Source organism: Merops nubicus, unplaced genomic scaffold (assembly GCF_000691845.1).
Source record: "Merops nubicus isolate BGI_N331 unplaced genomic scaffold, ASM69184v1 scaffold38956, whole genome shotgun sequence".
NCBI classification, from domain to species: domain Eukaryota; kingdom Metazoa; phylum Chordata; class Aves; order Coraciiformes; family Meropidae; genus Merops; species Merops nubicus.
This window is the reverse complement of record NW_008613652.1, coordinates 1-24,426: the sequence shown is the minus strand read 5'-3', so window position 1 is coordinate 24,426 and position 24,426 is coordinate 1. Positions and strand designations below refer to the sequence as shown.

Sequence of the window (24,426 nt, the reverse complement as noted above, 5' to 3'; positions counted from 1 at the left end):
TGCAGGTGCCTCTCTGGAGCCCAGCAGCAGCCCGGTGCTGGGGCAGGCTGTGCTGGACCAGCTGCTGGAGCCTGCTGGGACCTGCCCAGCTCGTGGGGAGCGGCGCGAGGTCACCCCGCACCCCTGGGCGCTGAGGAGGAGCTGTCTGCAGAGCACACGTTGTGGTTGTGGAGATGAAGTGACTTCCCCAAGACACCTTTGCTTAGTGGAAGCTGAATGAGTTTCCTAAATCAGTGCCCTGCCTGCCTAGACCGTTCTGCCTGGCATGGGCATCTCTCCATGCCCAGCTTTGAACTTGCTGAGGCTGAAACTGGGGGTTCAGTCTAAAAAAAGTCCTCCTATTCCATCACTCTGGTCTCATTTTGCCATTGTAAAATATTTTATGCAAGTATTTATACAAATATTTATGTGAAATTCTACCAAGCTTCTCTGCTTTAGTATTAATTTGTCTCTGGTTTTAAAAACAGTTGAAAATTCATTTTTACTGTCAAGCCCAGAGTGCATCCTGTCACTACAGGCTTAAATCCTCACTGAACTTGGCAAGGCTCAGGACCAAAGTCACTGTGGTGCCTGGGAAGACAATACCCTTCATTATGCCTGAGTGTCATCGAGTTACACTCGTTAAATCATCTAATCCTAATTACAAAGCTACAGCCTCGCCCAACACGAATGTGCGGAGAGAACAAATTGGTCCTGTTGGACCTGTTTTGATTTACTATCTCTGGAAGCAGAAGACAAAAAGAAGAGCATCTTCCCCAGAGCCAGTGCTCTCGTGGCACTGGGATCATCTCAAACGAGGAGACAAGGGGTGTGCCCCAGCTCCACCTGAGCAGAGGATCCCAAGTGCAAGCAGGAGGCTCTTCTGCTTTGGGGATGGTACTCGTGGCAAGTCAAATGGAAGAGGAGGGAAATACCTTTGAAAATCTTCATATTTTTTAAAAAAACCAAAAGGTAATTTCGAACCAGAGATAGAAATCTGGCCCTGAGGGTGAGATTCGTCCTCTGTAACACCATCTGTTAAAAACCTTCTCTGTCCTTCTCAAAGGACAGCCTGTTCTCATCTCCCCCAGGCTGGGTCTTCTTGCTCAGCCCCGGAGCAAAGCGGGGTGTTTTCCCTGTCCCTCTTCTACAGTCCTGTCTGGTTGGTACCTGCAGACAGAAATGGAACCTTTGCTGTTTGGTCTCCAGCCAGAATATTGCTTCTTTCCTGGGTGCACGGTGCAGTATCTCCAAGTCTGTGCACAGCTGGGGTATTTGGGCAACAGAAGCACAGATTTTATTTCTTCCCCTCTTTTCTTTCTCGTGGCCCCAGCAAACAGCCCACTGAGCCAGAGAAGGACATTTATGGGTAGCAGAGATATTATTTTAAACCTCTTTTCAGCTCAGCTGTCGTGGAGGGGTTTTATCCTGTCCCTCTCCTGCTGGCCCTGGCTGTGTGTGTGTCTGTGGAGGGAGTGACACTGAGTCACCCTGAGAGCTGGCGTGGTCTGGAGGTGGCACCTCTAGTGGCAAGGGGAGGTTCGGTGGGGACTCCGTGGCCGTTGCATCCATTCCTGGGGTACACCCCTGCACACCCCTCGGGGCTGCTGCCCAGAGCTGCAGGGGTCCTGGGGCTTCCTGCTGCCCACTCCTCCAAGCCATCCCCTCTCCTCTGTGCTTTGCAGATTGAAGCCCTTATGATGGAGATGCAGAACCCAGACACGGGCATCAAGACGCAGATGCAGACAGTGATGGTGGCAAACATCCCCCATGCTGTGACAGGTAAGAGCTTCACCCAGGGCAGGGACCACACCAAAACAAAGCTGTGTGTGACCTCCCCAGGGTGACCACTGCCTGGCTGCCTTCTGGAGCCCACGTCCCAAGTCAATATCCCCTGTGCATCCTTTGAGACACACCTGCTCCCTTCACCTCCTTCTCACTCGTGCCTTGTTCCACTCCTAGCTCTCTGAAGCAGAGACACAAAGATGGGTGATCACAGGCTTTTAGCTGTCTTGTGTGAGTTTAACTCCAGTTTGCCTTTCTGTCTCTTAGCATAGAGGTGAGCAGGTGCTTCAGCCTCCAGGCCTGTCATATTCCCAGTGGGGCTGGATCATAAAGAAAGATAGATATTCAAATCTGATTAAAATATGCAGCCTGGAGCTGGACTGAAAGGCAGTACTTCAGAAATGAGCAATAAACAATTAGTCTCCCTTTTAATATTTTCTGCTAATAATAATTTTTCTTCAGTATGCAGGAAAAGAACAAAATATTCAACACCTTTCCCTGCCTGTAAATGGTAGTTTTTCCTCCCTTGGGTGGGCTGAAGCAGCAGCAGACAGGGAGCTGTGCTGTGTCACAGAAGGTGGCACAGGCAGCTCTTACAGCAGCCTCCTCTGTGCCTGTGAGCTCCTTTCACAGGTCTAGCTCTGCCTCTGCTTCCCTGCTCTCCCAGGCTCCACAGGAGCTCTTGTGAGGGACCCTCCACTATAAATATTCACACACCCTGTACCAAAGTTTCCTCCTCCTGCTTTGGTCTTTCTGCAGCACTTTGAAATTCAGAACAAAGACTCCCACTGAAACCAGTGAGCTTGCTCCAGGCAGCTCAGGAGGCAACTTAGCCAAAGAGATTGTTTTCCCCACTGTATTCACGAAGCCCAGTAGGCCCTGTGTGCCCTATTTTTAAAAAAATGAGGAAGCAGAGGCACTGAAGTGTAGTCACTTGCCCATGGGTGCAGTCAGTCAGTGAAAGGGTCCAAGGAGAACTTGGATGACATCTGAAGCGTGCTCTCAGCAGCACCCTCCATGTGTTGGAGTGCAGACCCTGCCCCAGCTGACACAGCTACTATGCTGCTGAATGCTTCTGAATGACACAGCTACTGTGCTGCTGAATTTGGTGGAGTGCTTTGCATCTGCAAAGGAGCTGGCCTTGCTTCCTCCAGCTGTTGGTGCCAGTTGAGGCAGCACTGCAGAAGAGGTTCCCCTGGACTGCAGATGACGTGCCACCTCCACTGAGTGCATGGGGAACAAGTACTTCTCTTGGTGCCTGACCAGGGTAAAGTGCCACTTCCTAAAAGTCCAGGGCTAGATGCTGTGGGGGGAAGGTGCCCCTTGGGGCTCCTCCTCTTTGCGTGCTGTCTGCTTCGTTCTGGTTCCTCAGCCAGAACTGCTGCGAGTTCCCTCTTGCATCAGGCATAAATTCTAGTCAACATCTGATAGGAAAATGAGTTCCAGTCTCCTTGTGTGGTGGTCATCTCTCTCCAAACTATGATGTTTTTAGTGCACATAGACTGATGGATGTGCAGAAGAGACTGATTCATGTTTGGTGAGGGACTGGTGAAGGCATTGGAGCTGGGGACACAGTTCCATGGAAGAGAGCTTGGCTCCTCACGTGCAGGAGGCTGACTAGTTAAATTCAGTGTCAGCAGAACAGCTCACAACAGGACAGGCAAATTGCCCTCCATGGTAAATGCACACCTTTGGGGGAGAATGCTTACAGAGAGCTGTCTTGAAATGAGTGATGGGATAATCCTTTAATTTCATCTATTTCAGGAAGCAAGCAGTAGGATAAGAGCTCTGAGCCCCTATTAGAAAGCTAAGTCATCACTGCAATGTCAAGAACAGGTCAACACCTCAATCTGAAGCCCTAGGGGAAGTTTGGAGGAAAAAACCAATACCTAAGCAGAGAATGGGTGTGTTTTTACCCTTTTTAAAAGGAGGAAATTTGTCCCCAAAACATAAAATGAAACCTGCTGGAACTTCATGCTGTCTATTGGTACGACTGGTCACACTCCAACAAAAGAACTGGGAGAGATGGAGTGTTTGTGAATGCAGAAATCTTGTTTCATTTAGATAGGTTCTGTTAAGACTACAGCTTGGATCTGAGGCTCAGGCATCCCTTCTGCACTGAAAGTCCTGTCTCTGAAAGGACTCCAGAGGACCAGGCACTGGTCTCTTACTAAACCTGAGACAGGACCATGCTCTGGCAATCTGGAGCTACTCTGCAGTGAATCTTTCAGGACAAGCTGGTCCAAAACAAGGGGCACTTCTCCTTCCCTGGGTGTGAAGCTGTTGCATTGCTGGAGCCCTTCCTAGGCTGGTGGTGAGGGTTGAAGTGTTGCTCAGGCCACGCTCATGCTGTGCCATCATGGTCACTGCCTGCCTTGGGCTCCCTCTCCCAGGGGCTGAGATCTGCTCTGACCTGAGCCACAGCATGGCTGGGGAGAGACCAGCAGTGCATTTGATCTCCACTTCTCTTGCATCCTGCCCTTGAAAGCACGTTTACAAGAAGGGCTCTGTGTGCTCAGTGGGATCTGGAGCATGGTGAGGGGTGAGGACTAGGGAGGTCTCATTTTCACCCATGGATTTTGGGACAGTGCCCATTTCAAGCACTGGATGTTTTCTTTGCTTCACAGGTCATGATATATTCCAGTGGATTCTCCAGCGCTTGCAGATCACTCAGGAAGGTGAGTAGAAATGTAAAAGTTGAGGCTTTTCAGCTTTGAGATGTAAAACTTTAGGATCTCTATAGACAAAACCTCTTTGATTATTTCTTCTCCCCAGAATAGCAGCTCACTTTTAAATTCCAGTGCAGTGTTTCTGTGCTACCAAAAGGTCTGTCTGCCTTCTCCATTTTCAGAGGCACTGCACTTGGGGGACCTGTTTGTCAAATACGGGTACATCTACCCTCTTCAGGAGCCAAAGAACCTCACCCTCAAGGCAGATGGCAGCCTGTACAGGTTTCAAGTGAGTTGCATCTTCTCCAAAGCCATTGAGAGGGAGTTCAGCACTCGTTCTAAAAGCAGGCAGCTGGGTGGTGTGCCTCTGGGCATGAATTCAGGGCTCCTGTGTGCTAACAAAAGGCTTGTTTTCCTGCAGACCCCCTACTTCTGGCCTGCACAGAGCTGGCCTGCTGATGACACAGACTATGGTGAGTGGCACCTTTCTCTGGGGCTTTGCCCACCTGTTTGCTCACAGTCCTGCACCCTGTTTGCTCTTCATCTTCTTGTGCTGTGTGTCCACGTGCAATGACCAGCCCTTGCATTTTCTTTCATGCTGTTTTGTGACTAGTTCTCAGTAGTGCTGAACTCAGGCAATGCTCTGGTTGTGACCACCTTGTAGTGGCCTTGATGAGAGAAAGTGCTTTAGCTTCTCTTATCTTCTGCTACGACCCACCAGACTGGAACACATCTGCAATGAATAGGGAAGACTTTAAACACAAGGTTAGAATTCCCCAAGTAGTTAAGTGCAGTCCTGGATCTGAGCCCAAGACTGTCTTCCTCTAGGTTTGGATCAAGCTCTGCATTCAGAGATGGTTGTTTCTTTATATAATGCACAGTGGCTTTCAGCATCTCCTGATGGCTCTTTCCATATCAATATTTCATTGCCTTTAAAATGATTTTTATTACAGGGCTGGTCATGAAACTTGGGCTGATTTGCTCCTGTGGGTTGTGCAGTTCACAGACTGCCATAGATCTAGGGAAATAAAAAAGCCCATTTTAGATCGGAATGTTTTTAACAGAACTTGAAGCAAAACATTGTCTGATGGTTGGAACACTTGGAGGTCAAACTCTGAAGAACCTCAACGTCTTAAAGATGTGGCCCAGTGTGCTTTTGGCCCATGAAGTCCTGGCTGGGTTCTGAAGGAGCTGCTGGTGCTGAGGAGGAGCTCAGCACCTGCTCTGCAGGGCTGCTCCCAGCCTGTGCACTGGCCCACAAAGCATCAGGGACAGTCAAAGCACCAAGTTAATTTTTCTTCAGTGAGCTCTTGTGAGGTCAGAGCTTGTGCCTGGGCAGATATTGTAACAGACAAAGACTCCTGGCTTGGTCGTGTGGGTGAATCTTTAATTCTTCATGGATTTGCTGGTCTAACTGACTTCTCTGCTTCTCCCTCCACAGCAATTTACCTGGCAAAGAAGAATATTAAGAGGAAAGGGATTTTAGAAGAATATGAAAGGGTAAGGAGATGTACTCATCCCATTGCAGGCCCCTCATTTGCTACAGCTTTAGCCCTTCTGTTGCTAACAAATGAGTGTGGGGAAGATTCACCTCTTCAGCTGCCTGAGCTGTTACTCCAGCAGTGTCAAAAGCCAAAATTTTGGAAGTGAAAAAAGCAGCCAGTACAGGAAAATACTCTGAAGCCAATGACAATTTTAGGAGGGATAATTGCTCTCCTTGCAGTGGTATTTTTGAACTGTTGCAATTCATGTAATTACATTCAGGACAATCCAGATTTCTTGGCTTGGTTGCCAGACTGGCCTAGCAGAGCTATGGAGAGTCAGGCAAACCCTAGCATGGGAGTGCCTTCTCCAGAATTTTCACACTAACTGCTTTTTTTATTTTTATTCCAGGAACATTACAACATGCTCAATCAAAAAATAAACTACAAGTGGGATTTTGTTATTATGCAGGCCAAGGAGCAGTATAAGTGAGTTGATTTGTGTTCCCTTACTTGCCTCGTCGGGGAGGGTCTGAGGAGGCCAAGCTTGGTGCTCAGTTAAATTGCAGTTTAAAAACAAACTGCTGCTTTAAAATAACTTGCAAGTGTCCCTCAAGACTGTGAAACAAACCTGTCAGCTTGGGGTTCCTCCATTTAACGAGGAAACTTTGTTCACTTGGCACTTTGTGCATGAAGGATTTTGGACATTTCCAGAGGACTGGACACCTGCAAAGCCTGACCCGTGCTGCAGCCAGACTTCAGATCTGTTCTTGGTCTGGCTCAGTTACTGCTTGCCCATGCCTGAACTGAAGGGCCTGAGTCAAGAAGCAGTAAATGTTCCCAGCAGGGACTTCTGGGGAAAACTAAACTGCATACTTAGGCACCCAGTGAAAATGTCTTGATTTTTAGGAGCTAAATCCTTCAACTTGCCAGGAAAGCTGGTGAACCTGAGATGGGATTACTCTTTGGAGATAGGATCTTGCCCACTTCTGTGGATCCCTTTTACCTTTTCCACCTCCCAGCACAGCAGGCACTGCCTCTGCAGTTCAGCAGCATTTCTGGGCTGATGGCCAAGTCGTCAAAATACAGCTCATCAGATAACTGTCTCATTAAACACCAGACTGTTGTTCTTCTAAATTGAGGTCAGACTTGGGCTAAGGGATGCCAAATGCAGTTTTAGATACCAAGACTGTGTCTGAACTAGTTGGTTAAACATGTCTGAGGCTGTTTGGTGCTGCTGCTGGGGCAGACTGGTGCAGAGCAGCCCTCATCCACCCTGCTAACCACAGCAGGGTGGCCACATGCAAACAGCCTTTTGGGAATTCTCCCTTGCCCAGGCTAAGTCCCAGATTGTGTCCAGGACTTGTCTGGGAAAGGATTAGTTGGTCCAAGCCCAAACCATGCTAGTGCCTCTTCTATTTAATAGGAGAGGTGATGTGGGTTTTAGTGCCTGGGAACACTGCTTGGTACAGTTTCCAAATAATTTGGGTGAGAAATGCTCCCCTTGACTGTGAGACACATCTGGGGTGTATCTCTACGTGGCAGTCCTCAGGTACTGCCTGGGGACACAAGAGATGGATGAACAGGAGGCAGCAGCACTGACCACAGGCAGCAGGATGTTAGCTGAAAGCTACCAAAGGGCTGGCTGCCTGACCAGAAGAGGAGGTGTCTGCTCCCAGCTGAGCTCAGGCAGATGATGATTTCTCCAAAGCTATGGTCATGTGTGGCAGTGTGAGCTGCATGCCCTGCAGTCCAGAAGGAGCTGGGCTAAGGTGTGGCCAGAGGGCTGCAGCAGAGCATCGTGCAGCCAGGCTGGGACCCACGGGGCAGGGTGGGCTGGGGGTGTATCCCCTTCCTCATCCCACTGCTTTGAGGAGAGCAGCACTCATTAATTCCCCTGGTAGAGTCAAATCCTGTTCTTGGCTTTTCAGGGCAGGGAAGGAGCGGAAGAAGGAGGACAGGTATGCCCTGGACTGCCAGGAGAGAGCCTACTGGCTGGTGAACAGAACTCCTGTAAGTAGAGGATGTTGGTGTGTAGCTTCAGCACCTGGGTGTTGCCCTCCCTGCAGGCACCTGGGACAAACTCCTGCACACTGAGGGCCCAGCCTCTGGCCTGTGCACCGCATCTCTTCTCAGCAGGGCAGGGCTCAGCCCAGGCCTGCCCTGACTCCCAGCCACCTTCCTCCTTCCTTGCTCTCAGAGGTGCAAGGGAGGGTGGTCCAACTGCAGCACCCATGCTCAGAGGGGACTGTTCCCAGATTTGGGGGGCAGAGCTGCCCTGGGGCACTGCTGGGAGAGGAATCCTTCAGGGCTTAGTTCCTCATGCATTTGTGTGAACCACAGACTTCAAAGCCCCTGAGTTACAGAGCTGCTGCTGTCTCCTGTTCACACAGCCTGGCATGCTGGACGTCCTGGAGTACGGGGTGGACCGTGCAACGGATCCCAATGAAAATAAGGTAAACCAGGTGAGAGGTTTTACTTCTTTCCACACCTACTGAATTTGTTTGGGAGGACCCAGACAACATCCTTGGGATTGTGGTTTTCTGGGCAGGCTGGTTGAGTCAGCTCAGCTATGACATCCCAACAGGACAGAGGTTGAAGCTGTCTCATTGTCCTAGGGGTGGGGCCCTCAGAATAGGCTTTGGCAGCTTCATTTGGCTTCAGAATACTCTGCCAGCTTTCTTGCCACACCAGTTAGTGTGAGTGCTTAGCTACAGGACATGTTTTCTTTGCTGGTGGAACTGAATTAAGGAATCCTCTATCTCCAGATGCTCATAGCTGCCTTTTTATTAGTGCTGAATGAACTGCGTGGGGCTGTGGGGTGTAAAGGATCAGAGGAAAGATCCAGGTTTAAATTAAAGTGACAGAATACCTCCAAAAGGGTAACAGTGCAAGAAGATGGAGAAGTTGGCAGAAAATGCTGCCTAAAAATGTATGCTGTATAGCTAGACCATAAAGAAACAGAATTAATGAACTGAGACCATGGAGGCTCTAACTGGATGGGACTGGTTCAGAGTCCACCATAAGACAAATGCAGTTGGTGGATGAGGAGCTGGAGCTGCTCTTCTTTCTCCACCACTCCTGTGCACTTAACAATGTTCATTTGGAAGTGAAGTCAAAGTGTCTCTCAGCAATTAAATGCAAGTGTTACTGCAGTCACACTCACTGTATTCCCACAACTTCTCATTTTTGTAACAGCCTTTAAACATCTCAGCAGCCAGAGGCAGGATAATTGCTTTGGGCAACTGTGTTCTGTTGCTATAGAGACTGAAAATGAGCAGAATGTGTGACTGGGGTTTATTTTATTTTTTCTTGCTGCAAGTAGCAGCTGCTGAAAGCCTTTTTTTTTTTTTATTAAGAGAAAAAGAGTGGTGCAAAGGGAGAGGGAAAGAAAAGAGGAGTAAGCCAACTTCTCACCCATGGTTTTACAGCTGACATGGAAGGAGATTTTAGGTTTACAAGTGGTCTGGAAGCCTGTAGCCATCTGGCAGCTGCTTGGTAGCACAGAGGAAGTGAGCTGAGGAGTCTCTGTTCAGTTCAGAGCCTCAACAAGGGAGAGCTGGTTGGTTCCCCGACTCAGCAGAGACTCTGAGGAGGGCATGAGCCAAAGGACCCCAGCCTTGGGGTGACTTCACTGCCTTGCTCCTTGAAGTTAGTCTCTGAGCTGTGCCTCCTCTCTGGAGGCTAAGCTGGAGAAGTTCTTGCTCCTCTTTTTGCTTTTGAAAGAGCAGTTGACAACACACAAGATGGGCAAAAGGCCACACAGAGCCACCTTTGGACTAGTAGCTTGTTTTATTTCTGCATGTTGCTCTCACAAACATCTGTGGCCCAGGCTCTGCTGGTGGCTGCTGAGCTGGACTTGCTTTGTTGGCCATGTCTCACCCCTGCTGAAGGCAGTGCAGAATGTTATTGTTGTTCTCTGTGGGCCCAGCCTCTGGCTCTGACATAGGTGAAAGGATGAGAGCAGAAAATGAGTGTATGGATCCAGCACCCATTTATCTAATCCGTGTCTCTCTTCCCACTCAATCCAGCTTCACTTTGTGGGCCAATTAGTTGTCTTTTATCTTGACAACTGAGAGAGAAAATATCACTGGTGATAATTAATTTCTGACATCAGAATGACTTCTCTGAAGCTGCTGTTGGCATGAACATCTCTCTTTCACTTGCCTCAGACCCTTTGGTGGGCTGTCTCCTCCCTCACTGATAGAGTCCTCTGGGGCTAAACAGTGCTCCTGTTCCTCTGAAGGGGACTTTTATTGCTCAGCCATGGGCATCCCTCTTGGTTATAATGAGGTAGGAGTTGTAGCTGGGCAGGAGGAGTGAGGCAGAAGTAGCCATCCATTGAACACCTAATTAAGGGATGCTTCAGCCTTTTGTTGCCCAGGTCTTGGGCTCATGATGGAGCCTCACTGCTTAGAGAGTTACCAGGCAACTGCCAGAGCCTGCTGGCTCTACACACTCAGCTCTTGCTGCCTTCTGTAACCAGAGCCTTCCTGAAAGGTGCTTTAGCTTAGCCAAAAATCACTGCCCTAGACTCGGGGACTACTGAATGAAATGCCCTGGCTTGGACACAGCACATCAGCCACAGACCATCGTAGGCCTTGCTGGCCTTTCATTCCACAAGTCTCTGGCAGTTTGGGTGCCTGATACATAGGTAACTTCTGCTTCATCCAGCACATCTTTTGAAACAACGGGGTCAGAAGTAAATAAACAAGATGGGGGAAAAGTGGCAATGTGCATGGAAGCAGGCAGGCAGAGATCTGATTTCCAGCCTTTGGGCTGGACCCAGCAGCACAGTGGAGATGCACCTTGAGATGGTTTGTCAGACCCAGAATTTTCCATTCCAGCATCAGAGAGGCCGTGCCCACAGGTTTTTACCCTGGCTACAAGAAGGTGAGCTCTGGAGGGAGGCTGAGCTGTGCTGGTGACCCCCATGGTCATCCTTGCTGAGCTGCACAGGCAGACAGAGAGCACTGTGGCATTCAGGGCAGACTGGCAATGCCCTGGCCCAAAATGAGCCCTGGGGAACAGCAGCCTTGTTCTTCACTCCAAGCCCCATCTGGGCACACACATAAAAGCTGTTGCCCAGCTGTTTGTGGCCTCAGTAAATACTGAATGGTGGCCAGACAGGCAAGAACATAACGAGCATTATCTCCACAATGTGGTCAGGAAGATTCGTGCTGAGAGCAGAGGAGGTCCATGCAGATGGGTAGCTGGAAATCAGCAGACGTCCCAGCTCAGCTCTTGCAGGAGCTCCTGGCTCCAGCCGTGTGGATCTGCTCCAGCCACAGGGCTCCTGGGCAGGTCCTGGCTGGCTCCCAGCCTGGTGGCAGTGTGGTGTGACAGGGGTGGCTCCCAGCCTGGTGGCAGCGGGGTGTGACAGGGGTGTTTTGGGGAGGAGGGTGTTTGACAGCACAGGGCACTTATCGGGGTGACTGCGGCAAGTCGCTCGCTGAGGGCATTGCAAAATTAATCTCATTATAAGGAATGACTCCTTTGTTCCTAATATGATTTCCTTCCCAAAGAGGGAGGGTGTGTGGGTGGCCCAGGGCACTGTGGCATTGCTGCTGTCTGGCACAGGGGGTGGGATGGTGGGGACAACAGGCAGCACTCAGTGGGACATGGAGAGTGTTCAGGGACCCTCCTTCCAGCAGTGAAGCTGGGAACTGGTCATGGGAGCACCGTGGGAGAAAGGGAGGTGAAATGGGGTGTGGCTCTGGGGGGAAATCCTGAGATCCTTCCCAGTTCCTGTGCATCCTGAGCACAGGCAGCACCTGCAGCCCCCAGCGGGGTGTTCAGCATTGAGCTCCCCAGGTTCTGCTGCAGTTCTGTGTCCCACTGCTCTGTGCTGCTCAGCCCTTCTCATGCCTTAGCCCCTGCAAAGCCCCTCCCCACAAAACTGGCCTGGTTTGCCCAGGACCAGCTCTCCTGAGGGCTCAGGCTGTGGCAGGAGGGGATCCCTGGTGTAGGATGCACTTTAAAAACAATATCCTTCCTTGTTTGGAGACATGACATTAGCTTTGATGTTTTTTACTCGCCCACATATAATTTTTTTGTTGTGATTGCATTTTAATTTATGCCTTGCTTGCTCTAGATGACATTTCACTTACTGTGTTCTCTCTCTCTCTCTTTCCCACCAGCTGTTTGTCTCATGTGTGTGTGGTGTGCTGCCAGCTAGGACCCCTGTAGAAGATAACACAACTTGGCTACCACGTGAGCTGCCTTCAAGCCACTGTGCCAGCACCCACCTTTCCTTGCCCCACTGCACCAGGCCTGTCTGAGGCACCCACTTGACAAAACAGGAGAAATGAGGGGCATTTCAAAACCACCTAATGATTTTAACATGTTGAATTTTCTAAAGTAAATGCCCCAGGCACACATAAGTACTATCAGATGGAAACATTCAGCTGGCACTTGTAAATCTGGTGGGGCCTGGTTTGTATCTTGGGTTACCCAAGGAGACAGTGAACTCCTCTTGTGGAGGAAATAGCTGGCCTGAAACAGAAACAAAGGTCTCTAAATAGGACACCTCTAGGACAGTACATGCAGTGGATTTCTCTGTGCAAGTAGGTGGTTTTGGTTTGGTTTTTCTTTTTTCCATTTCTACAATCCATCTGAAACAGTGATGACACTGTAGAAATGAGGGGAAGAAATGGTGTCTGTGTGGAAGCTGGCCCCTTGTGCAGTTCCTGGGGTGTGGCCAGCAAAGCATCACTGCTGGTCAGCTGCCCTTTGCTTCCCTGTTTCTCCCTGCTGAGGTGATGTGCACTGCAGCCATTCAGAGCTGGTTGTGGTGTGCCCAGCAGAAGCTTCTCCCCCTTGCAGTGCCACGGTGAGGGTTTCTGCCCAGGCTAGGTCTCTGTTAGGATCAGCTGAGCTGGCTTCACAGTAGTGCTGTACAGCTTGGTCAATCTGCTGTGTGTCTGGCTCCTGCTGCTGAAATGGTGAGTCTGCCCTCTCAAAGCCAACCCTGCTTCAGCAAAATGTACATATTTTTCTTCCATAGAGAGCAGTTTCTCCCTCCTGAGCAGGACTAGTGATGATGGTTAAACTGCAAACACAGATCTGCACCAACGTCCCCACGACAGTCCCTCAGAAAGCAGCAGCCCTGGGGGCGTGTCCTGCCCAGCCCAGGGTGCAGGTTCCTCTGGGAGGGGCGGGTGCTCCACCCCTCCTAGCTCCCAGACTGCCCCTCCCACAGCACTCTGCAGATCCCTGTCTACCACGGGGTCAGTTTGGAGAGTTCTGGGCTGCAGATCAGCAGCGTGACTTCTGCTGGCTAAAAGGGGAGATGCAAAACTCAGATCCTGTGTGAGCCTTTAAAGGCTTGCTGGGGTGATCCCTGACTTAGCCTGTCTTCCCTTCTCCCTCCTCAAGTTCATTCCACACAGAGCAGCTGTGCTTCAAACACAGCTATGTGAGCAAGCACCCTGCACTTGAGATCTTACCATCAGTTGCTTGCTCATTTGTGGCTGACGTGTAACATAGGCTGAGTTATTCACCTCACCACCTAAGCACCCTTTGCACAGCACATACTGCTGCTGAGGCTTTTAATTGTGGTGTTTATATTTTGCAATGTGTTGGTTCCTGTCTCCTTCAGCTAATATTGAATGATCTAATCTGTGTCTTGTAAACGAATCTATTTTAGCTCCATTAGAATAACCCCTTAATTGAAGGCACACAGGCAGGCTGTGATGGAAGAAGCAATGCTGAACAGTAAATACAGCTAATGGGACAATTTATGGTGTGTGGATGCTCTTAGCTTTGATGATACCTTGATTAGCTGAGCTGCTGCGTTTGATTTTAATTACAATGAGAATTAATTGGAGAGCACTGCAGAGCAGCAGCCCTGCAACGGTGTTTTCCCGTCTCGGGAAAGGGGAGTGAAATCTCCCACCCCCTTTAATGGGTTCTGTTCCTTTATTTTACAGAAAAAAACTTTGGATGTTTATAGGAGAGAGGTAAGTGGTGCTTCCCTCCCTCCCAGGTGTTCATCCTGTCTGTGGTGCTTAGACCAGTGTTGCTCCAAGTCCCCTTTGCAAGGGATGAGCAGTTTTAGAACCACCTGGGTTTGGCTGGCAGAGCCTCTGCCCCGTGGAGCTCTTGGTCAATGTGTTCTCAGGATGTTTCCTGCCCCTGCACCTCCCAGTGCAGGCAGCCAGGAGCTCCCCCAGTGATGGGAAGGCTCAGGCAAGGACAGACACCAGGGCTAAAATCCAATAGATCAAAATTAGTGATGGGGAAACCATAGGAGATCCATCCAGTGGCGCCAGTGCAGAGGCAGCCAAGGATCAATGATAATTACATGCTACATCATCCAGAGCATTTGTAGGTGCCTGGAATGGTGGCTATTATCCAATTTTTAGCTAGCTTTGTAATTACTTGCACGTTGTGAAATGCTCTTCTGGCATTTGCAATAAGCTCAGTGAAAGCAGCCACTTCACCGAGGCAATTGCAGGATTCTCTGATTCCTTGGACATCCAATAATTAGGGAAGACACAGTCCCTGGTGGGGCTGGTCTCACTACCTGTGAGGGGGCATGTTTGAAATTCAGACAGAGATGGCCTTGTCTTCACAGCTCCATGCTCCTAACCACAGATGTCTCTGCCCTCTCTCAGATCATGTACTATCAGCAGTCCATCATGAAGTCCAGAGTGAAATCTTCTGTCTCTCTTGGAGGGTGAGTCCTGATTTCCTTCTGTCCACACATTCATTAGTCTTCAGTGCTTATCTCTTAACAAGGAAGCTCTCTGCTCTGGCAGCTGGTGGCTGAGGCAGGGGAACACACAGCATGGTGTCTGTGCTCTCTGGGCTGTGTGTTGCCTGGGCCAGGAGGTAGAAGGCAGAGGAGAGGTCAGAGTCCCAGTCAGGATGAAGAAGCTTCCTTGGAGCTGAGGAGACCTTTGCTGTGAATGTCTGCAGAGCTGCACCAGCCTCTCAGCTGAGATTCTTTCTGAAACCAGGAGATGTTCAGGCTGGTCAGGGCTGGATCAGTCTGGAAAGGCAGCAGAGTGGAGGCTGCTGGGCAAGGATGCCACAGCGTGTCTGTCCTGTGTGGGGTGAGCAACCAGAAGAGACAGACTCAGCCTCCTGGCCCTGGTCCCCAGCCTGCTGGGCTGGATTTGGCCCCAGTGAGCGTTCTTGCTCCTATGGTGGTGCTCACCAGAAGGCAGCAGAGCTGGGGAAGTCTCTGGTTATTCTGTGCTATGAAGGAACACATTCCTCTCCATGAACACCCAAGCAATTATTTGGCAATTCCTCTTCTGTGTGAGAGTGTTTCCTGACCAGATTCTTGATGCAGCCAGTGAAGTGCAGAGCTCCCAGCCCCAGCATCAGCCATTAGTGTGTTTCCAACAGGCATTTCTTACCTGGAATCTTCTGTGCTGGCCTAGAGGTGCAGCCCATACCACTGGTCTGTTTTACACCCTGTTGCCACCCAGAGATTCATGTGGAGTCTAAGATAAGCAAGGTGCTCAGGCCTGCTCCCTGGGAGAAGACAGTCGTGGATCAGTGAAATGGGAGGAAGAGTCTGGGAAGCAGTGCTGTCTTCTGAGAAGCACAGCTTGCAAGGCACCAGCAGTTCTGCTCATTCCCTCTGTCTCTGACACCCAGCACACTTAAAACTCCCCTGCCTCAATTTTCCCAACGTTGAGGACACTTGGCTCCCTTCCAGGAATTTTCTGGTGCCTGTTTGTCAATGGAGCTTTTCTCTCATTAATTCTAGTCTTTTGATGGGATAACATCTATCACCTAGACCAAAAAAATCCTCAGGAAATTTGGGTGTCCATCTCAGCTGCAGAAGTGGGGCCAAAGGAAATGATTATTGGTGAGGATAGGAGCAGCAACTAGAAAGTGTGTGTGCATCAGAGCATCACATTGATTTAGGAGGAGCTGCAAATCACTCACCATTAAAAGGACAGAGTGATGTTACCTGAGTTGACAGGTTGAGATTTGTAGCTGGCTGAGAATACCTGGCTTGGGGTGAGTTCTGCAGGTGCTGGGTGCCTTGGCATTCAGAGGGAGAAGATAGGATCGAGCACCTCTGTGCCAAGCCTGTGGTGTGCTTTGTGCAGCAGCACTGGATAATTGCAGGATTGATGCCAAGGTGCCCGTTAGCAACGGGCCCTTGGACAGGGCACTCCCAGCTTGGAGCACATGAAAGCAGTGTGGCCTGGAAGGAATCTTAAAGGCAGAAACCAAATGATTTTTTTCAAGAATGAAAAAGGGAGAAGAAAGCTGAAATTCCAGGACATTAGTGAAATCGGTGGTAATTAAAAGTCTGGCCAACTTAGAAGGTGGGAGAAGTGTTTGTCTGGTTCCTGGTAGGACAGAGATGTTTGTGCTTTGTGCCAAGCCCCCAGAGCCTTTTGCAGGGGACTGAGCTGTGCAGCAGGTGAGTGGAGGAAAGGAGAAGTGGGGATGTGCCCTCAGCACTCTGCCCGGGCTCTCCCACGCCCCATGGGAAGGCTGCAGAGAACCCACCCTGAGCAAACACAGCCCTTGTTTTCCTCTTCCCTGGCACTTCCCTCTCTGTAATGTGTGGCACAGCACAGCACAGGATCAGGCCTTTGCCAGCTGCCTGGAGAAGCAGATGGAAGCTGTTTGGGGGCTTAGTCCCACTGGCTTGAAATCAAGAGGCAAAGGGAGATGATGGGAGAGAGTCCTGTATCTTCCAGCACCTGAGCTGGCAAAATCACTGCTTTCAAAGACAACCAGGAGATTACAGGGAGGGAAAAGAAACAGCTTAACTGAGCTAATGAATCAGTTTTTCAGGCAGGGGCCACGCTGCAGATCCCTGTGCTGGTGAGGCTGCACATCTGAAGGTGTCTATAGTCTGGGCTACCATTTGTTTGATTGTTAAGGGGGTGGCTGCAACTCTGCTTACAAATTAGTGCTTTGATTTTGCTGATTTACTTTCAGGCTTGTGAAGTACTCAGAGCAGTTCCTCTCCAGTGACCCTATCCTGTCTGGATGTCTCCCCAGCAACCCCTGGATAACAGATGACCCTGACTTCTGGGATTTCAATGCAAAGCTGTATGTATTTGTGTTCTTTTGCCAGCTTGTGGTTTACACTGACCTTTATGCTGATAGAAATCAGAGAAGGGAACCATTGATGCTGTCATGATATCTGGTCTCTGATCCTGAGCAGGGAAGCATTCCCTTTCTGACATAGCTTGGCCATGCTGAAGAGAATGTCTCCTGGGAATACTCCATGCTCAACTTCCAGCATTATCTTCTTCAAGTGGAGCCTTCCTTAACATTACAGAAATTCCTAAACTGGTGATGGGGGTGTACACTCAGCCCTTGCTGAGTGGTCCTAATTCCCCCCCTCAGATGAGTGAAGTCTACTTTTATCAGCACAGGAATGGAATACAACCAGTTACACTCCAGTGTAGCACTTGGTTTAGTGTTAACCTTTGCTAAAGTAGGTGCTGCCAATGATGCAGCAATTCAGGCTTCAACTACAGGCCCTGGAGCTTTGCACACACCTCAGGCTGCTTTTTTAGGAGAGAGTTTGAGCTGGAGGCACGTAGAATCATAGGATCATTTTGGTTGCAAGAGACCTTTAGGATGATCAAGCCACCATACTGGTCCATCCCTTCTCTGATGTCTCCCTTGGTTTTCCATTTGGGTAGGTTTTGCTAATTATACAGTGGCACCTCTGGGCTGGAAGCTTACAACAAACTACTGGCTCTCATTTGAGACCAGCAATCCTGTTAGGGTGATAATCTCCCATTAGACAGCCCCCAAGGACACCCTCACAGAATGCCTTTATGAGAAGCAAAGCTTTGAGCAACAAGCAGTGCCTCCTCCAGGACAGGGCTGAGTCAAACCTCTGGCTTTGCCAGGCTGTTGTTGTGAGAGCATTCTAAATGTGAGATAAATCCTCATCCCACTGTGTACCAAGTTGTTTAATGAGGGCTTACTCAGCGGGCTGACTTCAGGAGCTTATTACAGCCTTCTGAAAACAGAGCACTGAGAAGTCTCTTGGCATTCCAGCACAGGGCATTTGGGTTTTAATTGATCTGCCCACGAGATGTGCCCCCTGGACCTGGCAGTGCTGTTTGTTTCCACCCCGTGCAGAGTGGAAGTCCCCACCAGAATGCGCGTGGAGCGATGGGCCTTCAACTTCAGCGAGCTGATCCGGGACCCCAAGGGCCGGCAGAACTTCCAGCTCTTCCTCAAGAAGGAGTTCAGCGGTGGGTCTGCTGTGCCTCTGCCCCTGTCCCTGCCCGGGCCACCCAGTGGTGGAATCCGCGCCTCTGCAGGAGGTGCTGCGAGCCCAGACGGTGGCAGAGTGAGGCAGGAGAGGCGGCGGAGGTGTCTGGGGAGGCGACGGCTGTGCAGGCAGTGCTTGCAATACCATCTAGTGGCACAGGACCCAAAATACAGCCCAGGGCACTCCCTCTGCAGGGGGACTGCTCGCAGGAGAGCTGGACCTGCCTGGATTCACACGCTGGAGCAGAGCAGGGCAAAGCTCTTTTCCTCCTTCAGTCCCAAGGGGTTTTTCAAGGTGGCTTTAAGAATTGGAGAGGCTGGATTAGGGCCGACACATATCGAGGCACACAAATTCAGTTTAGGAGTTAATAAAAGGGATTGTGTTTTCCTCAGTCCCTCTCTCTGCTGACCACATCCTTGTTACACAGGAGAGAATCTGAGTTTCTGGGAAGCTTGTGAGGATCTGAAGTATGGAGACCAATCCAAGGTCAAGGAAAAAGCAGAAGAAATTTACAAGTAAGTGTGTTGATTTTGGATTCTAAAACTCTTTGTGCAAGTCCCATCACCTCCTTCACATGTTGTCACTCTCCAGATGATTTCTTCCTGAGACCTCTCTGTGTAAGCTGTCATCAGAGGTAGCTGTGCTGTGCCCCCACATAGGAAAGGAGCTGAAGGGACCTTTCCTTCCAGGCACAGCCAGAGGAATCTCTGGCAATTCCCAGTTGTTAATGGCACTGTTGATTCCTCCTCCTCCTCTCAGGCTCTTCCTGGCTCCGGGGGCAAGGCGCTGGATTAACATCGATGGTACCACAATGGGCATCACGGTGAAAGGCCTCAAGCACCCTCATCGTTATGTTTTAGATGCTGCTCAGACCCACATTTACATGCTGATGAAAAAGGTTTGTTATTTGTTTCCAAAGCCTGGGGGGGGATTCCAGATCTCTTGGGCCTTTCCGGGGCCTGTTTGTGCTATCAGCTCTCACTTTCAAGTGGCCTTTGTTTGAAAATCCCTCAAATTTGCTGACTTAGGCAAGCACTGCTTTAGGCCTGTTGTTTTTCTGCTGCTTCCTCCCTCTAAGGCAGCACCTCCCTAAGGTTGTGGAGGTCAGGGGTCTGCTGGAAGTCCTGCTTTCTCCTATCAGCCTGATCACCAGCTGGTTCAAAGCTTGAACAAGTCTTTTCTCTGTGCCACACTGGGTATCCCTGTGGTGGGATGCTTGTATCCAACTGGATTTCAGCAGTGGATGGGAAGGCTGGTAGCAGTTGTGATATAACTGCAGGATTTTGCTACCAAGAGCATAACCTGGTGTGGCCCGTCTTGAGTTCTACTGATTTTTTTTTTTTCCCCACATTTTTCTGCAGTTTTGTTGCTGGACACCCTGTTTTAGGTCTGACTGATGCAGCAGACTGGAGGCTGAAGTTAGCATACAATATCATGGCTTTCATTAGGTCATGGTGGCCACAGATAACCTGTAACTCCTCCCTGTGAGGGATACAAACTACACTTAGCAGGAAGGAGGAGCACTGTGGGCCATAGCAGCAGCTGATGCACGTTGACACTGAAAGCAGCAGAACTGCACTTACTGATTCTTGCCAGTTGTTGAAAAGTTCAGTTCCTGAAACGTGAGCACTTCAGCAACACCACTGGCCTGGGCTGAGCTCAGCTCAGACCTTTTGATCTGGATCTTACTTGGGAAGCTTCATTGTGAGGTGGGAAATCCTGGGAATTTTACACCAAGATGAAAGATTTAAATAAGCTGCATTTGCCTGAAAGATGCAAAGTCCCTTGGGCTGCTGGGGGAGATGATCTAGTTCCCAGCCTCCCTGGCTCCCCAGCAGCTGTACTTGGTGGTGATTTTCATAAGGGTGTTCACAGCCCATAACTCCCCATCTCTTTCTTCCTCCTAGTAGGACTCCTACGGCCGCTATTTAAAGTCTCCAATCTACAAGGAAATGCTGGCCAAGGCTATTGTGCCACAGGAGACTGTCAAAAAAAGGCAAGTGAAACTGGATGGAAGTGTGGGGTTTGTTTTTCTTGTTGTAGCAAGGGTAGGAAAAGCCTGAGTTGCAGGAAAATTACTATGATTTAGATGTTCACTTAATTAAATCCCATTTTGCACTGAAAAGATGCCTCACTTTGAGACTGATGATGCTGCTTATTTGTCAGCCTTTTGGAAGTGGCTTCTGTGCAGCCAGCATCGACTTGGCTCAGCTGCTGTGTCTGTTGGGTCTGGTTAGAAAGGCTGTGGTTGTTGAATTAATCCTGGAAGGAGGCAGAGCACTGTGTCCTGGGCCAGAGACACTCCTGGCTGCCAGAGGAGACACAGACCCACCTCCACGGGCTCTGCATGGTGCCACTTACCCCTGTGAGGTGAAGGGGACAGGCAGCACGCAGCATCTTGCCAGCGGGTGACTGCTCAGGCAGCCTCAGAAGGGGCAGGCTTGGAATGGCTTTTTCCAGACCAAGATGAAGGTTGCAAGGCAAATTTTGGCTGTTTGAACTGCAGTTGCTTCTTAAAGCTGAGCGTGCAGCGTGGGAGCCAGACTGGGTGGTGTGCTGCTTTCTCTGTTCCTCTTCCACTCCACGAGCTAGCAAGCTAGAAAGAGGAATCATGGACTTTCACACTAGTGTTTCATCTGAAGCCCATTTCAAGTCAGTGGAAAAAAAAAACACCTTCCTGCTGACTTGCCTGGGGCTTGGTTGGTTTTTCCCTGAGCCACACATGACAAGGTCACTGGGAGATGCTGACTGACCTCTGGTGACTACCCCCATGTTTGTCAGTGCCTGTTTTGGAGACATAGTGCTCAGTGTCCTGGGTGAGCTAAAGAGCCAGTACCTCATCCAGGGGTGGGATAACATCTGTTTCCACTGCTGCTGGTAATGGCCTGGCTAAAGCAGGTGCCAGGTGGGTTTGGGGGTGTCACAGACACTAGAAACACCTGTACTTGATCTTACTGAGGGTGCTGGAAAACATTCCACTGGTAGCAGTGGTTTGGCATCACACTGAGTGTTAGTTCTGTGCAAATGTTGAGAAAGGGAGTAATGTACTGGCCATCTCCTGGCCCTGAAGTCCCTCACCAGGACCAGGACCAGGACCAGGACTGACTTTGTGCTTTTAGCAGTTCTGTAGCTGATGTGTGACACCGAGTCAGCGAGTCCTTTAAAGCACCTTGTCTGCATTTGTGCTTTTTAGCAGTTCTGTAGCTGATGTGTGACACCGAGTCCTTTAAAGCACCTTGTCTGCCTTTGTGCTTCCTTGTTGTGTGGGTGGTGGTGGCATGTCCATCTCTGTGCCTGAGAAGTCTGCTTACCAGGGGTGAGGTTTTGGTGCTCCTCTACTTTTCAGTGACCCCCTGCTCCTTTCCCTCTCTCTGCCCAGCTCCCCGTTCCCCTTCGCACGCCGTCACCTCCGCTCCAGCCCCAGCCCCATCATCCTGAGGCAGCGGGAGGAAGAGGCCAAAGCCAAAGAAGCCGCCGCGGCCGTGGACATCACGCAGGTCATGAGCAAGCTGGACCGCAGGAGCCAGCTCAAGCAGGAACCTCCCAAGTAGGCTCTGAGCCCCGCAGGGAAAAGACAAGCCGAGGCTGCTGTTGAGCTTCGTCTCCCCTTCCTGAAGGTGTCAGTGCTGCTCCAGGTTTCCCGGGCCGGCTCTGCCACCAGCCTGCTCCCTGCTCAGCAGCAGATGTCACTTCCCGGGCATGCCAGGCGTGGGAGTGCTGGTGGAGCCAGGCTGCTGGCTGTGCCGGCCTCGGGGCGCAGGGGCCGGCCCCCCTCTGCACACACCTCGGAGGGGAGATGCCTTCTGGCTGCCCCAAGAAGGAGGAGAAGGAGGCTGGGGAGCTCACCCACCCCTCCCTGCCTCCTGCTCCTAAGGGAGGTGGGATGGCACAAGGCAGAGTGAAGCTCTGCTGTCCCAAGGCTTTGAGTTCACACCAGCCTTCCTGGGAGCAGAGGTGGAGGAGCCCACAGGGAGCAGGGTGAGGTGGCCAAGCTCAGAACACGTCCATGCTAGCACCCATCCTCTCAGGGGGATGTGCACCCTCCCAGGGCAAGCACCCCGGGGCACCTCCTGAGAGGAGGGCACCCCCTCTTCAAGTATCCTGCCCCTCCTAGCCAGTGCAACAGAGCCACAGGCAGGAGAGTGGGGTAGAGTTCTTGTGAGAACAGATGGATGAGTGTTTCTGAAGGTTTAGCTGAAATTTAGAATTTTTGTGGCACTCCCAGGTACCCCCATGACTCCTGGCACCAGTGTGCAGGTGTGGAGAGCCCAGGAGCCTCCAGGAGGGCTGGAGAGATGCAGCCCCCCCTTTGCATTTCTTTCATCAAATCCTTCCCACCTCTTGTCTTGTCTTTTTCCTGCTCTTCTCTTTTCTGTTGCTAAAAGAATAACAGGAGGTAGTTCCAGCGGCCCCTGCCTTGTAGCCCAGAGGGGAGGAAGCAGCAGGGTCGAGGCGTTAAGAGCCGATTCCGACTTTAAGTAGCGATTCTTTTGTTTTGCTCTTTAGAATGAGGCAACCTAGAGTACTACGGTAGTGCTGAAAGCTCAGGGAGATTCCAGGCCGTGCTGGGAAGCCCCGGCGTGGCTGCACCAGGCCGATGGTTACCAGCAGGGGGGAGATTCCTGCACGGCACAGTGAAGGGAATTCGGAGAGCAGAAGAGCTCCCTTGTTTAAGTGTCGGGAAGCAGAAGGATGGAGTGGGAAGCGCTGAGGTCAGGGAAGTTCCTTCACTATGAGGGCGAGCAGGCTCAGACTGGGATCTTGATTTAAAATGCTGCTCAAAACCCCAGTGCTTTTGTACCTTGACATAAGAGCACTGGGAGATACTCAAGAACTTGACAGGGTTGGTCCAAAGCTATTTGGATGTGCTGAGTTCTGCAGTGTGTTCCTAGTCTGTCTAACGTGGAGCACTGAACATGTTGGCATTGCCAGTCTGTAGCAACACAGGGAAGATCAAGTCAGGGTATAAATAATAAACAACAAAATCTGTGTGTTCCAGTCAGTCCCTCTGATTCTACTCCTGTTTTGTCTGTAGCTTGACTTTGATCCTCTCTCTATCCATTCCTTACTCTGATTTTTCATCATCTCAGCTTTGTATCACTGTCCCCCTGCCATGGGTGAGTGCTCTGGGGTCAGGGTGTGTGTGACAGCCACACTGGGTGCAGGCAGGAGCTGGCTCTGTTCTGCTCAGGCTGTAACCCTGGCATGACCAGTGTGCCCCTCCTCAGTCCCTGGTCCAGAGCATGACCCTGGTGCAAACCTGGTACTTTGCTTTGTGCCAGCCAAGAAATAGTTGCTTTTCATTGGAAATCAGAACAATGTGTTGCTTCATTTTTTTTGGCCATTGCTTCCGTGCATTCATTGGTCTAATAAAAATAAATGTAGAAAATGAAAAAAAGAACTAAGTTCATCCTTCTGTGTCTTGTGTCAGTGTGTTCATCCTTCACTGTGCCACCTCTCTCCACACGTACATGTGTTTTCTGTGTGTGCCTCTGCTCCCAGCACTTCTCTTTGGACACTTGAGCTGCATTTTGTTTCTGCTGGGTGTGTGAGTCCTTGGGAACTGGGGAGGACCCAGTGTGCAGCAGGTCTCCTGCTGATGAATCTGTACTTGGGCTTGTCCTGAGGGCTCAATTAGCTGAGCTGGAAACTTCACAGCACCAGCCAGGGACACTTGGGGGCTTCAGCACAAGTTGTGGCTTCTTGTATTATTGATCACCAGAGTTTGGAGCTCAGTGTGCTGGGTGTGTGAGTCCTTGGGAACTGGGGAGGACCCAGTGTGCAGCAGGTCTCCTGCTGATGAATCTGTACTTGGGCTTGTCCTGAGGGCTCAATTAGCTGAGCTGGAAACTTCACAGCACCAGCCAGGGACACTTGGGGGCTTCAGCACAAGTTGTGGCTTCTTGTATTATTGATCACCAGAGTTTGGAGCTCAGTGTCCTCTTTGTTGGCCACCACAGCAGCCAGCACGGTGCTGTGGGTGTGACGTGGTTATGCCATTCATAACCAGGATCACATTCCTGGGATAAGGGACTGCAGCATGCCTGGAGCTGATCGTGGTAAGGGGTGAGGCAAGCTGGTGTCTCCTGCAGCGCCCCAGCGGGTGTGAGGGCGGATCTGCCAGCATTCACCGGGACCGGTGGCCGTGACTGTTGCTTTGCCGCGGGCATATGGTGGCACCTCTGCTCTGGGAGGGCAGGGAAGGGGGCGGCGCTGCCCGAGACGGGGGCAGCAGCCCGGGCTGGGCGGGGGTGGCTCTCGGTGGCCCCTGAGCCCCGTCTTTCCTGGCGGC

At 50.7% G+C, this 24,426-nt stretch overlaps 1 protein-coding gene across 1 annotated transcript; it reads left to right on the top strand.

Moving 5' to 3' along the window:
- Nucleotides 1-1,664: 1,664 nt before the first annotated feature.
- RGS9 (regulator of G-protein signaling 9) lies at nucleotides 1,665-21,685 on the top strand (the record flags this gene model as incomplete). Its single annotated transcript, XM_008941969.1, has 16 exons — nucleotides 1,665-1,761; nucleotides 4,392-4,442; nucleotides 4,616-4,722; nucleotides 4,855-4,906; nucleotides 5,875-5,933; nucleotides 6,327-6,403; nucleotides 7,846-7,927; nucleotides 8,308-8,370; nucleotides 13,846-13,875; nucleotides 14,533-14,594; nucleotides 16,835-16,948; nucleotides 17,999-18,114; nucleotides 18,562-18,649; nucleotides 18,894-19,032; nucleotides 20,045-20,130; nucleotides 21,514-21,685. Coding segments are annotated over 16 exons (1,395 nt in total), but the record flags the coding sequence as incomplete, so codon positions are not given.
- Nucleotides 21,686-24,426: the final 2,741 nt, after the last annotated feature.